The sequence below is a fragment of the Mastigoproctus giganteus genome, chromosome 7 (genome assembly GCF_048544385.1).
Source record: "Mastigoproctus giganteus isolate SK-2022 chromosome 7, ASM4854438v1, whole genome shotgun sequence".
In the NCBI taxonomy this organism is placed as follows: Eukaryota; Metazoa; Arthropoda; class Arachnida; order Uropygi; family Thelyphonidae; genus Mastigoproctus; species Mastigoproctus giganteus.
In genome coordinates, this window is record NC_143581.1 from 90,662,515 (window position 1) to 90,676,324 (window position 13,810).

The 13,810-nt window shown below is 36.5% G+C and overlaps 1 protein-coding gene across 2 annotated transcripts in view; it reads left to right on the plus strand.

Moving 5' to 3' along the window:
* Positions 1 to 13,392, plus strand: part of ecd (ecdysoneless cell cycle regulator) — a 152,480-nt gene extending 139,088 nt beyond the window's left edge. For both annotated transcript variants that reach the window (XM_090377004.1, XM_090377005.1), the window contains 2 exons: positions 8,635 to 8,804; positions 13,157 to 13,392. In XM_090377004.1, the coding sequence (XP_090233130.1) occupies positions 8,635 to 8,804; positions 13,157 to 13,330 (344 nt within the window). In that variant the 3' untranslated portion in view covers positions 13,331 to 13,392. The remainder of the gene's footprint in view (positions 1 to 8,634; positions 8,805 to 13,156) is intronic.
* Positions 13,393 to 13,810: the final 418 nt, after the last annotated feature.

Here is a 13,810-nt window from a genome sequence, read left to right on the forward strand (position 1 = left end):
TGTTGCTTGATCGGGCTGGAAACCTGGAGGGTAGAGACACTCCTCCCCAAGGAGTAATGGAGAAAAAATGAACTTTAATGTGCCTTCTCACTTTTAGAGCCACTGAGCTCTGGACCATCATATTCCTCTACATATAATATGCAGGCTTTTCTCATCCAAGATAGTTTATGCACTTCCAGTGAGTAAAGAGGCTATGCAATCAAGCAATCTCTTAGTAGAAACTCTCCAAAGCATTTGTCATCATGGCTGTTGAAGCTTACTGTCTTTGACAGATTTCTGATTAGTGATTCCATATACCACTCAAAATATCTAAATGAATAGGATCTATTCAAGAATTACAGGATCAAGGAGTGATCTCCACAAAAAAAAAAAAAAAACTACAATGAACTCTATATAATGATCCCCCAGGGGAATGAGAAAAATGGACATTATATCAATCGTTCATAAAATCAGCAATAAAACAAGTAAAAGCTTGAACATTTAATGTAATTCTACTAATACAATATAGTATAATCTTATTTATAATATGTATTAAACAAGAAAATTATGATTTTAAATTTTGCATTGTTGTAGTGTGCAGTAAGGTTACTATTAAATTGTAAATTTCACTACATAGCTACATACCTATTAAGACCTAACAAGAGAATTGTTTAATACTTTAAAATAATCTGTCAAAACATGCTGTTTCAATCAATGGTAGGGCATGTTTTAAAAGAGAATTATGAAGGTGCACAATAGCAGTTATTTCACTTTCACAGTTAGGCTAGCTTGAAAAAATCATCGTAAAAGTTCTAATCTTTGACGAGCATCTTTCACTGAACTTGTTCAACCACAGTAGGTTGCTCATCTTCACTACAAATTTCAGAAGATTCCATTACGTCTGCAATGAGTTCCTCTTCATTCTTGCATATCCTGAAACATTGAGTGTCTGCATCCACTTCTGTGCAATCTTTGAAGCTTAATTTTTCTGTAAGTTTAGGTGATGATGGTGCATATGCCCAAATATTTCTTCCTATTAACAGACTATTCTTCACAATTAATAGAGGAAGAAGCAAGCGAAACTTCACACATTGCATCATTCAAGGTGGTAAATCCAGCATGTTTGAAGCAGTTAGCAATCACTTTTTCATAAACTTCATCCCATGCTGAAACACATAAATACACTGCCTGCAGGATGTCAATTTTTGCATTGAATTTTGCTTAATAGCATTCTTCGGTAATTTTTCTAAAAAACAGTGGCTGAAGAACTGACATCGTATTTGGTGGTAGGTACTTGACAGTGATTGCACGTTGGTCGTTTACTTGATAATGAGGAGTGCAATCATTCACAAACAGCAAAATTTTTCTATTCTTCTCACTCATCCAGTGATCTAAGTCTCTGATCCATTCTTTGTAGATTTGTGATGTCAACCATGCCTTTTGGTTTGCTTAATACATAATCGGTAATGTCTTCAAACCTTTCAAGCCTCAAGGTTTCTGGGCTTTCCCAATGATTAAAAGAGGAAGCTTCTCTGTGCCAGACATGTTTGCTGCTAGGAGAACTTTTATTCCGTTGTTTGGCCTTTTTTTTCTGCCACTACATTTTTCACCTTTAAATGTAGGTGTTTTATCTAGTAGCAATTTAAAGAGTCCAGTTTCATCGGCATTGAAGATGTCATTATGGTTGTATGTTAGCAAAATATTTTAAGTAACTTAAACCCAAATTACACGGCACCCCAAGAATGTTGTTGCAGCACCCCAGTTGAAAACCACTGATCTAGTTAGTACCACTAAAATATGTTATTTGTAATTGTAGTAGTTATACTGATTTTTCACTTCATTATTGATTTGATACCAGTTTTCATAAGTTTATATTGCTGCTTCCGATAAACATTTTTCTGCTGTATTAAATAAACATCCAAGAAAGAGTTATAAGTAGTGCACATTTTTTAATTTTGTGTATTATACAAAGTTTATAAAAGTGACAGAAGGCTCTAAGCCATAGCTGCAACCTCCAGCTGGAATGAATACTGACAAATGGGGAGATTCAGATGATTTAGAAACCTGCAGAATCTAATGATCTTACATGATCACTTGTGCATTGCTAACTACCAAAATATTGTCACTGTTAAAACAAGAGCTCCAATGCATCTTGTATCGCACGATACTCAAGGACAGTCTAGTTAGTCTCTCTTCTTTTTAAAATTCAAAAATACATACACTGGTGTTCAAAGAAAGTGCATCACCCCTTAAAATTGTAATTGTCATCCAATTAATCTAAGTATATGGCAATATTTCTTACCAATTGCATCACATAAGATTGACACACGTAGGCGATGACATAATATTGCATCAGCTGTTATTTTAAGTTATATAAGCACGCTCTGCAAGAGGTGCAGTCATTCCTTGCTTGTGTCAGGATGGCAAGTTATGTACAGTTGACGACAAGAAGAAAGAATACTATTGTTGCTTTACATGAGGAAGGATGTTCTTCCCATCGTATTGCTTATAGTGTCTTGTAATCAGTCAACAGTGAATTGATTTCTTTCCCAACTCAAGAATACTGGTTTTGCTGATAAGAAAAAAGGAACCGGATGCAAACGAGTCTCTACGCCAAAACTGGACTGTATTTTGAAGCATTTATGCCTTAAAAACCGTAAAGCTTCTTCGCCTGAGCTGAAAAGAGAATGAGAAGAGCATACAGGAGTGGTAGCAAGTGCAGAAGATGCCTCTTCAAAAATGGACTTGTAGCCTGTCATCCTAAGAAGAAGCCCCTCCTCACATAAAAAATGAAAAAGGTCTGAAAAAGGAGCATGTTATATGGACCCTCGAGCAGTGGAAGTCAGTTATTTTCTTGGATAAGAAGAAATTCAACCTGCATGGCTCTGATGGGAGACAAACAATTCGCTGTAGATGTGGTGAAGAATACCATCCAGACTGTATTGTGTCTACAGTGAAATTCCCTACCAGCCAAATGATATGGGGTGCATTTCATATTGCAGAGTAGGTCACCTGTAGTTTATAAAAGATTCCATAAATGCAAATAGATACCTGGCTACTATATTGGAAGGCAAAATGCTGCCAACCATTAGAGACCATTTCAACATGGCAAGTAGCTGCATCTTTCAAGACTACTTTGCTCTTTGTCATTGGGTGAAAAGTGTAAGTAGGCACTTCTGTAGTTACTTTAGCTTCATTTCTGCATTAAAGGTTCGACAGTAATGTGTTTACATTTGTTATAGGTGAAAAAATGATTGGAAGAATGGTCCATTACAACTCTTAGCGGCGCCTCCGTAGCCAGGTGGGAAGGAGCAGCAGTGCGTAGCACACGCTTCTTGATTAGACCGGGGTTCGAGCCTGTCACCACCAAATACGGAGGATGCGGAAAGGTCAGGGAATGATCACCGCATATCCCGGAGCAATATGGCCTTAGTTGCTAATGCTCCTAAAAACCAAATAACAACAACAACTCTTAGCTGGCCAAGAGACTGCTGACCTGAATCCTATAGAGAACTGTTGGCATTGTGTGGAATCTGCAGTTGCCAGAAAGAAACCAAATACCCTTTGTGAACTTCAGGAAGCCATAATTCATGTTTGGAACCATGAACTATCAATTGATTATCTTCAGAAATTGATCTTGCCAATGTCTCGACGGTGTGCTGCTGTCATCAGGGCAAAATTTGAGGCCATAATTGTAGTGTTTACCAAAACCGTTGTATAAAGGTTGTAAAATGATTATTTTGCAATATTTTGAGAGTACCTGTCAAATATTACTTAGCTTTGCGTTAACTATTAATAAATATCTTTTGTTTATATATCTATTTGTGATGCTAGTCATTAATGTAACATACCATTGCGAAAAAGGGTTAGAAATGTGAAATTCCTAGGTGATGCACTTTCTTTGAACACCAGTGTATAATCTCATAGGATCCTCAAAAACAACCAAATGTTTGAGGACTCATGTGAATGGCTCCAAATGAATCACATCCTTTGCAGGTTCATTACATTTCCCCTCGTACTACTCCAAAAACCTCTAGGTATGTAATAATTAAGTGGGATCTCATAAACCTCTCAGAAAAAGAGTTGAAAAATCAATTACAAAAAAAAGTGTTCTGTTTGAACATAGTCCTAAACTTTGATATCTCTAACATCTGTCAAATAAAACTATTCATTCCCAAAATGTCTGCAGATGTTTAGTCACTTGAGCACATTCATGCAGAGCATAAATGCTCAAATTTCAGTGGCCCACACACTGCTTACTATAGAGATTGTCCCCTCTGGAAGAGAATAAAAAAAGAGAGATTGATTCAGTGGGTCAGAGCTGAACAAAATGTACAGGCTCAAAATAACACCTGACCTGCTTTCACTCAAATAATTCAGAAGTCAACACCAGTGACTACTGCTATGCGAGTAACAACAACTGGTACCCAAACAGGTCACTACTGGTACCCTTACATAATAAAACAACTACCATAAACAAGGCTGTTAACATTGAAATCGAAGAAAAAGGCCACCAAAAAGTTCTAGTTCTTAACATTTTCACAGAGGAAGACACAGGAAGCCATACTTCACAAAAAAAGAATAAACCTGATCACCATCAGCCCTCAAAAAAGTGAAGACGACATTAAACTAAATAATGCTCAATTTCCTTCAGTGGAATTGTAAAAATGTTGATGACATTCAGGATCTTCTTGTCCAATATGACCCAGTGCCTTTTTGTCTTCAAGAAACTAAATTAACAACATTGCTTAAACATCATGTCTCTCACATGACCAATTCAATCATGGAAGAGTTGCAATTATTATTATTAGTGGTATATGGCTGCAAGAAAGCAAGCATCCGCAAAAAAAAAAAAAAATATATATATATATATATAAATTCAGTACCTGGTATTTAATATGTCCTGCCGCAAGCATATTTTTAACGTGTTTTACATTTAAAGTCATCGGTGTAAGACATTAATCTTACAAGGAGTATGGGCTATTAGAGAATTAGACGGAAACATTTGACTATGGGGGGGGATTTATACAGGGTGTCTCAAAAATATTGGTACAAACGTTTAGGGGAGGTAGGTAACATCTAAAGGAATGTGAATTGCATAGGAACCCATAACCGGAAACGTCACTGTAAGTCGGTACATGGCGCTGTTCATCAGTTCGCGAGAGGGAAAATTTCTGGTTTACTCATTCAAGCAGTAGTTGCTGCACGAAGAGCATGCATCGATATACGAACTGTGAACTGGCAGACATGCACCTAGTGTATGGATTAGCAGAGGGCAATGGACAAGCCGCTCATTGAATTTATGGAGAATGCTTCCCAGATTTTTTTTTTTTTTTTTTTTTGATTTGGTAGTTGTTGGCGCATCGGCTTCTGTGGCCATATTGCACCTCCCAAGGTTTTTGCAGTACTTTGATCCAAGCCCGAGGCGGGAATCGAACCCGCGACCTTTGGGTTGCCGGGTAGGTACTTTACCCACTCGGCTAGCCCGGTCGGCCACTTCCCAGACAGACATGTACCGGACCACCGTTTCTTTGCACGTGTGCATCAAAATTTGTGCGATTATGGGTCATTTAGAGGTAACAGGAGTAGTGCGGGCAGACCACGTTCAACACAAACTCCCGCCATGGAAGAAAGTGTGTTGAATGCCATCCAGAATAATCCTACTACCAGCACACGTGCCGTTGCCTCAGTCTTGTTGCAGTGTACAGCGTGTCTGGCACAACGATTTCTTACACCCCTTTCATATCCAAAGGGTTCAGTTACTGATCCCCCAAGATCATCTTGCACATGTGGCTTTTGCGCAGTGGTTTCTCCAAGAAAGTGTTCAAGACTTGAATTTTCCAGCCTATGTTTTGGTCACGGATGAAGCTTATTCAATCAGCACAATGCTCATGTGTGGGCTCACGACAACCCACACAGTGTGGGCAGGTATGGTCGGTGACTGCTTAGTCGGCCCATACCTGTTACCATCCCGCATGAACTCCGCTAAATATCGGATCTTTCCTGAACAAGTTCTACCAGGGTTACTTGACGATGTTCCAGCAAATGTGAGGTGCAACATTTGGTTTCAACATGACGGGGTGCCTGCCCATTATGGAAGGTGTGTTCGTGACCATTTGAACAGGCATTTTGGGCGTCGATGGATTGGCCGTGGGGGATCCGTTGACTGGCCCCCACTCACCTGATTTATCGAAATGCATCATGAAATGCATCCATCTCGTACTCCATTGTTAATATTATGTCAAATAAATGTTTGCCACTAATTACTGTCTTGTGTCATTTCTGCTACTACTTTCCCGTGTCATTTCCGGTTATGGGTTCCTATGCGATTCACATTCCTTTAGATGTTACCTACCTCCTCTAAACATTTGTACCAATATTTTTGAGACACCCTGTATACAATCTACAGTGTGACCTATGAAAAATTAACGAAATTAATTTAAAGAGAGATAAAGGTAATAATTTAATTAAATGAGTAAAATAATGCTAATCATTTTTAGGTTAGTGTAACACACACAAAAGCAACAAATTTCCAATTAGTGGGAAAGGTAATCTTAGTCACACCTGAAGGTACGCTGGGGAAGTAATCCATTGCATACATTTGTCAATCACTTCCTAATATAGAGTGTAACTAATTAGAATTTGAGAGAGGGAGAGAACCTTAGAGAAAAGGGAACAAAATTCTGAAAACTGTATGGAGCATTTTGTAGTAAGCCCTCTGATTGGTGGAAAGCTTCAAGGAAGAAAAAGAGAGAGAGAAAGCATGCATTCTGAAAAAGTTTAGCAAGGAGTGTGGAAGTCAGAGAGTTAAACAAAAATAAAAGCTGGGGGGGGAACCCCTTTGGGTATAACCAAGGCCTTAATGAAATGAATTGGTAAAGAGTGTCAGAGTGAAAGTATAATCGTGAACATCTGCCTAAAAATGGATATCATTAGGTGGTAATAGAGCTGTCCAAATAATCGAGAAATCCTGATCGTTTGTGCTGATAGTGGCCAGTTCGTCGAAATGACCAGTGGGAATAGGAGAAAGGAGGGTAACTTTTCATAGCTCAAGTCCGATGTGCTTCAAAAAAAAAAAAAAAAAAAAAGTAATACAGTAGACTGCCAGTTAACCGGCACTAATGGGGATTGGTAGATGCCGGATAACTGTAGTTTCTGGTTGTTGGAAAGTTAGTATTAAAAAAATACTTGACTATTATACTAAGCCCAATACTTAGAAAATTAGCGTCACCAGAATGTATGCCGCCCGTGGATGCCGAATGATTGCAAATGTCTTGAAAACCGGAACCTTTACTACAGGAGGCTAGCTCAAGGACTCCATAAGGAACTGCCAGTCGAAGCCCCTGGATGAATAGAAAAGTATCTCAAGTAAGTGGAATGATTCTAAATAGTTACATTAGGGACAGAATGAACTATTAATATTGTAAGAGTGGCATGGCAATGAGACAGATTATGATGATGGAAATTGTAAGATGGGGCGGACCAATTGATGAGCGGACCATTATAAGAATATAATGAGGATTCTGCAACTACAAATTTGATTCCATATATACACATATACTTTGTACATGCACTCTAAGAAGAGGAACAGAAACTAGAGTGTATATGATGGATTGTGTATATTAGTTAAGGTGATGTTAATATAAAGTGAGAGGGGGAATTAAGCATTGGAAATATAAAAAAAGAAAATTAAACATTAAAAGAAAGGTTAATAGAGGCCTGACCTATAGGCAAGCATTGCTTACAACCCCCAGGAGATTCTAGGGAAATTGTGTAACATTATGTTGATGGGAATATTTTGCCGCCCCCAAGGTAGGGAAATTATGTAACTCATGAAGAATAACTTAATTCTCATTAATTGTTCTGATCCCCATTATAAATTTAAGATAACCTTAGAGCTAACCAAGTATCTGGCTAATTAAAGGTATATGAAACAGATTATATGCCATGTTTAGAAATTACTTGATTGAATAATTTGATGTATATTTATCACTGTATAAATGTTATTTGCATACACGTTATGTATTGTGTGAGACTGAACATTGTCACTTGAGGAGAGAATGCCTAATTAATGAGGGCATGGTTACTGCCATATTGCCGTTAATAGTCAGCTAACTCTAACCCCATCATTTGTGTGAAGTCTTAATGAATTTTGACATAATTGTATATATAGGTATGTATCTTAATTGTAATTTTTCATTAATGTGCATTAAAACTGTTTTTTTTATCATGTTTACTGTTGCAGTTATTCACAGATACTGACACTTGCTTGCTGCTTTAAACAGATTTCCATTGAAATTAAGGGGAATACTTAACCCTCCACGAGCCAGGAATCACTGATAAACTTGCATTCAATTAACATATGGTATGAAGGTGGCTTTTATCTCATTTGATTTCACAATGTAGTGCCTTTCAGAAATCATACATAATCAGTAGATTTTAATTATAAATAGTGAACATTGCATGTACCATTTCCTATAGATAAGGGATTATAGGGAAAACATCCATCCAAGCAATTCATATTAAAAAAAAAAGTCTTGCATTTTGTTACCAACTCTATATCATTTATTTCTACTTAATAATGAATTTTACTTTTTGCCACCATTTGTATTGTAATAAAGTTGAGCTCAAATATTTAGTGTTTTCCCCCTCCAGGCATTAAAAAAGAAAATCCATCTCAAAAAGCAGCTGAACTCGTAGAAGACATGAACATGTATATGGAACAGATGGATAGAGAATTAGCTCTTACAAATGTTGGACTGAGTTTTGAAAGGTTGACATCATCATCTGGACCTAGTCAGGTGTCTTCAGAAATGCCGAGAAATGTAAGTTTTAAAGCATCTGCAATTTTTACCAAAGAAATATCACTAGTATTCACACTTGCAGTTTTAAAATGACATTCTATTAACAATATATGTAAATCAGGGAAACGGCATCTCATGTGAAATTAATAAAGTTAAAATTTTTACTTTATCAATACAATTTTATATAGCATTAGCAAAGGCACACGATGCAAGAAAGCAAACTTATATAGCATCAGCCAAAAAAAAAAAAACTTATTTCACCCATCCACTCGCTCCAAATGTTTGTCAAGTTCTGCCTTGAATCTATTTAAGCAATCAACCACTTGCTGGCTAAAGGCAAACTTCCGCACATGAGGTTAATTCAAAATATAAGTTACACTCAACCATTGTAGCCCAAAAGACATTTGAGGTATGTAACATTATGCAATAGAAAGCACATACCTTGCATTACTTTTGCACATAGTTACTAAGTTGGTGTGATAAACATTCGATTCCATGATGATAGAAATTCACTCTTTGGTCATTCATCCACCATCGAACTGCTGTTTGCAAATCATGTTCTTTCAGCTTTCTGAAGATGTGATGGTCACAAAGCAAAAGATCTGTTCTGTACAGTGGATGTTGCCATACCTCCCATCCAAAACTTTGGAGCAAGTGTCGTGTTGTGCGTGGCATTGTCCTGAATGAGAACAACACCTTTGCTTAACTTTCATGGCTGTTCGCAAAAACCGTAATGTTTGGCAGTATGGGGCAGCATTAATTGTTGTGCCTTTTGCCATAAATTCCGTGTAGACAACTCCTTCACAGTCAAAAAAACCCAGTAGCCATGTTTGTCATCCTACTTGTCATCGCCAGTGACGATGCGGTGTAAGAAGTCATGGCCTTCCACAGAATAGCATTGAAGGAAGGCTAGAGAAGACAAATGTTGACCTTTTTGTTCATCTGTCATTGAATGAGGAACCCATCATGCTCACATTTGTGATAGTCAAGATGTTTGCGGACGATGGAATGAACACTGCCTATTGAAATATCCAACTCCTTTGCCATTTCTGCGACTGTCAGTCTTCGTTTATTGCGAATCATTTCATCAACCTGTATCACGTCTGCGGCCTTCCTTTTCAATCAGCATCCGTCAATTCTGTGCTATCACTTCACTATGGCTGAATGTGACATTGCATTTTCCCCATACACCACCATTATTTCATGATGAATATTGGAACAATTCAGACGTTTTGCTCACAAAAATCATACTGTTCTGCATACTTCGAACTTGGAGTAACATTCTAGCCGATGTGCCATTATGAATGCTTGCTCCTACACAACTGCTAACACCAACGAAACTTGCCTACCAGGGGCACACGATATGAACTCCATTCCGTGCAGGTGCAACATTTGTTGCGCAATTATACCAAGAGATGGTTGCAGGTGTGACATTTTTTGAATGCCCCTCATAATTTGTTCTGGAAAAATAGAGTGCTAAGCGAGCGCCGTACTCCTGTAATGTAACATGTATTTGCGGTCTGTGCCATAGGATATTCCTAATCAATAATAAACGGTAGCGGAATGATACACAAATGTTGGTAAAAATATTTAATATTCAAAAATTTGTGTAAAATATTCTCCATTACATTATGTGGTAAGTAACTACATCACATATCAAAATTAAACTTAAAATGCCGATTAAGATCATGAATTTATTAATCCGATGGCCCTGGGCTGTCGAGTTTTTGTATCTTTGGTCGATTTTGGCCCTCTTCCTGGTAAACTAAAATGGGTTTTGCTTTGAAATCCCCTGCAGCGCTACCATCCAACAATAAAGTCAACTGATCCTTTGCTGCTTTGAAACTGGCTTTTTTTTTATATATGAAACTTCTTTTAGGCATTCATTTCCAAAAAAGTCTTGTTTCGTCTATGTTAAAACTTGTTGAGAAGTATCACTCCTCTTCAATAATTTTAAGTTCTTTTTTGAATGTTTCAGCTCTTGCGGCTTTTCCCTGGATTTTAAATCTATTGAACCAAACCTTACTAGTTTTATATGATTCCGCTTTTTTTTTTTTTAATAATATTTAACTTAATGCAATTCTGTGTTGGATATTATCTTCAATAAAATTATTTAGAAGTCTCTCAATTTTAATCATAATAGCCGGCCTAGCCCTAACTTTAGCTGCTTGCAGTGGAACAGCTATCTTTCCAGCTGCTAAAATTAATTCTTTATTTTTTTATAACTGTTCTTACAGTTAAATCTGCCATTCTTAAATTATTGCACTCATCCACTTGTTGTTGAATGGAATCGATTCGCTTCAAAATGTCTAATTTAATTTTCAAATTCAGTCTTTTTCTTACCTTTGTACCATGTCCAGATGTTGCTTTTTTAATTCTTATCCGCCATTATTAACTCTTTGAAAATGTAACTGCATTGCATTAATTATGATACAGTATTCAAGTAAACTGTCCATTATGGACAATGTCTAACACTGTAATGACTGATGTTTAGACTTCGGGGATAAATGCATATGACACAAATATTACAAGCAATATACTCGATCGTTTTTTAAAATGTTGATCTCAGAACTACATGACAAGTCACTGTACTGCAATTGAATTAATGTGGGAAATGTTTTAATGCTGTTTTGCTATTCATTTTCAATAGCTATATCAACTGCATCAGATGAAACATTTTTGTTAAACATGCCAAAAATTCAATCTGTACGCTGGTAAAAGAATGTTAGAGTGAGATACGAGTTATAATATAAGAATAGTAAACCGTGTTGTAATGAGGGCCTGCTGTTCAAGCACACTGGTCAAAAAAATATATATACAAACCATCATTCAGTATCGAATTGGGTGGTCACCTTTGTTTCAGATAACAGCAAGTGTGCGGTGTAGCATGAATTCTTTAAGGTGTGTTAGTGCATTTTGGTAATGAGTGCAATAATTTCAATTCAATAGCTTTAACCATATAAATATTTTGTGTTAAAATAGTGAAACTGGTTCTCTAGTCATAAGGAACCCTGGAATGAAATATTTGGGCCTGTGGCCAGGATATTTCAGTGATTTTCCAGCCAAGGGGAACTTAATTACATCATCAACAGATGAAGCAACAAGTAATGGTTAAAAAATGAAAGTAAAACCAGGTTTCACTCATTAATTTCTATCTTCATTACATCAAGCCCACTATGTACTGTCTTCTTTTGTTAAATATTTACAGTATTTATGCACATAAAGGCTAATCACTTTTTTTTTTTTTTTTTTCATTCATTTAAGTATTTTCTGTTTGCAAGGGTATCTGCCATAGTCAGTGAATGGATACTTATAGTGCTTTGAATTTTTTGTGTGTGGTTAACAATATTAATGAGAAATTTGACCACTTAGTTTTAATTAGCTATTTCTATAATCTAGAGATAAAAAATATACAAGGTTATCCCAAAAGTAATGTGCACAGCTGACATTTATCAGGATAATAATTTTAACCTCAACAGCTTGAAACGGAGTTTCTGTTTCAAGCTGTTGAAGTTGGATGGTGACAATGCTTCAGGTCAGATTAAAGATCTTTTATCAAAACTGAAGCTTTACATGGTTGAATGCCAGCACAGATTTGGGAAGTGTGTGATGAGTCAGCAGTAATTGATAACATGGTTTAAGAAGTAATCAGCAAACCTCAATTGAGGTATTACAAAACTGAAAAGTCACCTCCTGCTACATTTGCTGTCAGATGAGCAAGACTAAAGAAATTGTAATGCAAAGATTTTTTTTTTTAAATACCCTGTTGCCAGACTTTGAACCTGAACTGGTCACAATCACTTCCCTCTAAATGTTGCTGTCAGTAATCAAAGGGTCATCAGCAACTAGTGACCACAGATGCTGGACAATGAAGGTCTCATATTGCACAGTCTGTGCAACTTGCTTTCACTGATTACATGTGGGAAGCATTATCTCTCCATCCTTATGGTCATGATGCGAGTCCATGTAATTGTGATCTATTCCTCAAGCTTAAGGAATCACAAAGATTTTTATCTTTAGACGTATTGAGTTCAGCCATGGCCCATTTCATCAAGACAGCTTAATGGTTCAAAATTACCCGAACATTGGGAGGCAAGAAGGAAACTACATAAATTCATTTTTAAATTAACCACTTTGGTAGAAGAGAGTTATACCCAAACAAAACACAATTCATCATGTTTACTGGTCATTTATAATATTAAGATATGCTTAATTAATTTTTTTATCCTGGAAATGTATCTGGTTTCATAAAGGTAACTTCATTCTAAAATGGAAAGGAAGGTATTAGAACTTGATCACTTTAACCAGTGATATTTATGTCGAATGTAATAAATATTTAAGCTTTTCATATAATTGCCTTATCTCTTAAACAGGATGAAGATCGGGTAGATATTGATGATGAATATGATGATTTTCATCCAGTTGACGTTGATCTAACAGCCCTCAAGAATATTCTAGAATCATACAGTGCTCAGCAAGGCTTATCGGGTCCTGCCAGTAATATTTTATCCTCTATGGGAGTACAACTACCAATGAATGAGGATTAGGTACTATCTTCCATAAATGGATGAAAGCCCTTCAAATAAAATGTTGCTCAGGTTTGATTGAATCATTTCTCAGAATTTGTAAGACTGAAAATAAGAATGGACAGTTTTGGAGTATGCCATATAAGTGTTATTGTATTCATATTTAGTTTTAGTACAATTATGAAATCCTAAACCTAATTTACAGGGTAAGCATGAAATAGATTTCAAATCTTACCGTCACAATGGCAGAGTTTTTTTTTCATTGGTGCCCAATAATTTTAAGCTATCTGTATATCTCAGTTTTTGTAACAACTATCTTGATAAATTGACATAAAACAGGTTTTTCCCACCTCTCTGTAGCATAGCAGTAATTATTGTTGTGGGGAGGGAAAGTTTGTAAATACCTTTGAAATGTGACTATATGCTGTTTTTGTTTGTAATATGGTCACAACTGAAATTCTGTATCCATCTCACTAAATGTATAGTTTAAAATACAGAGTG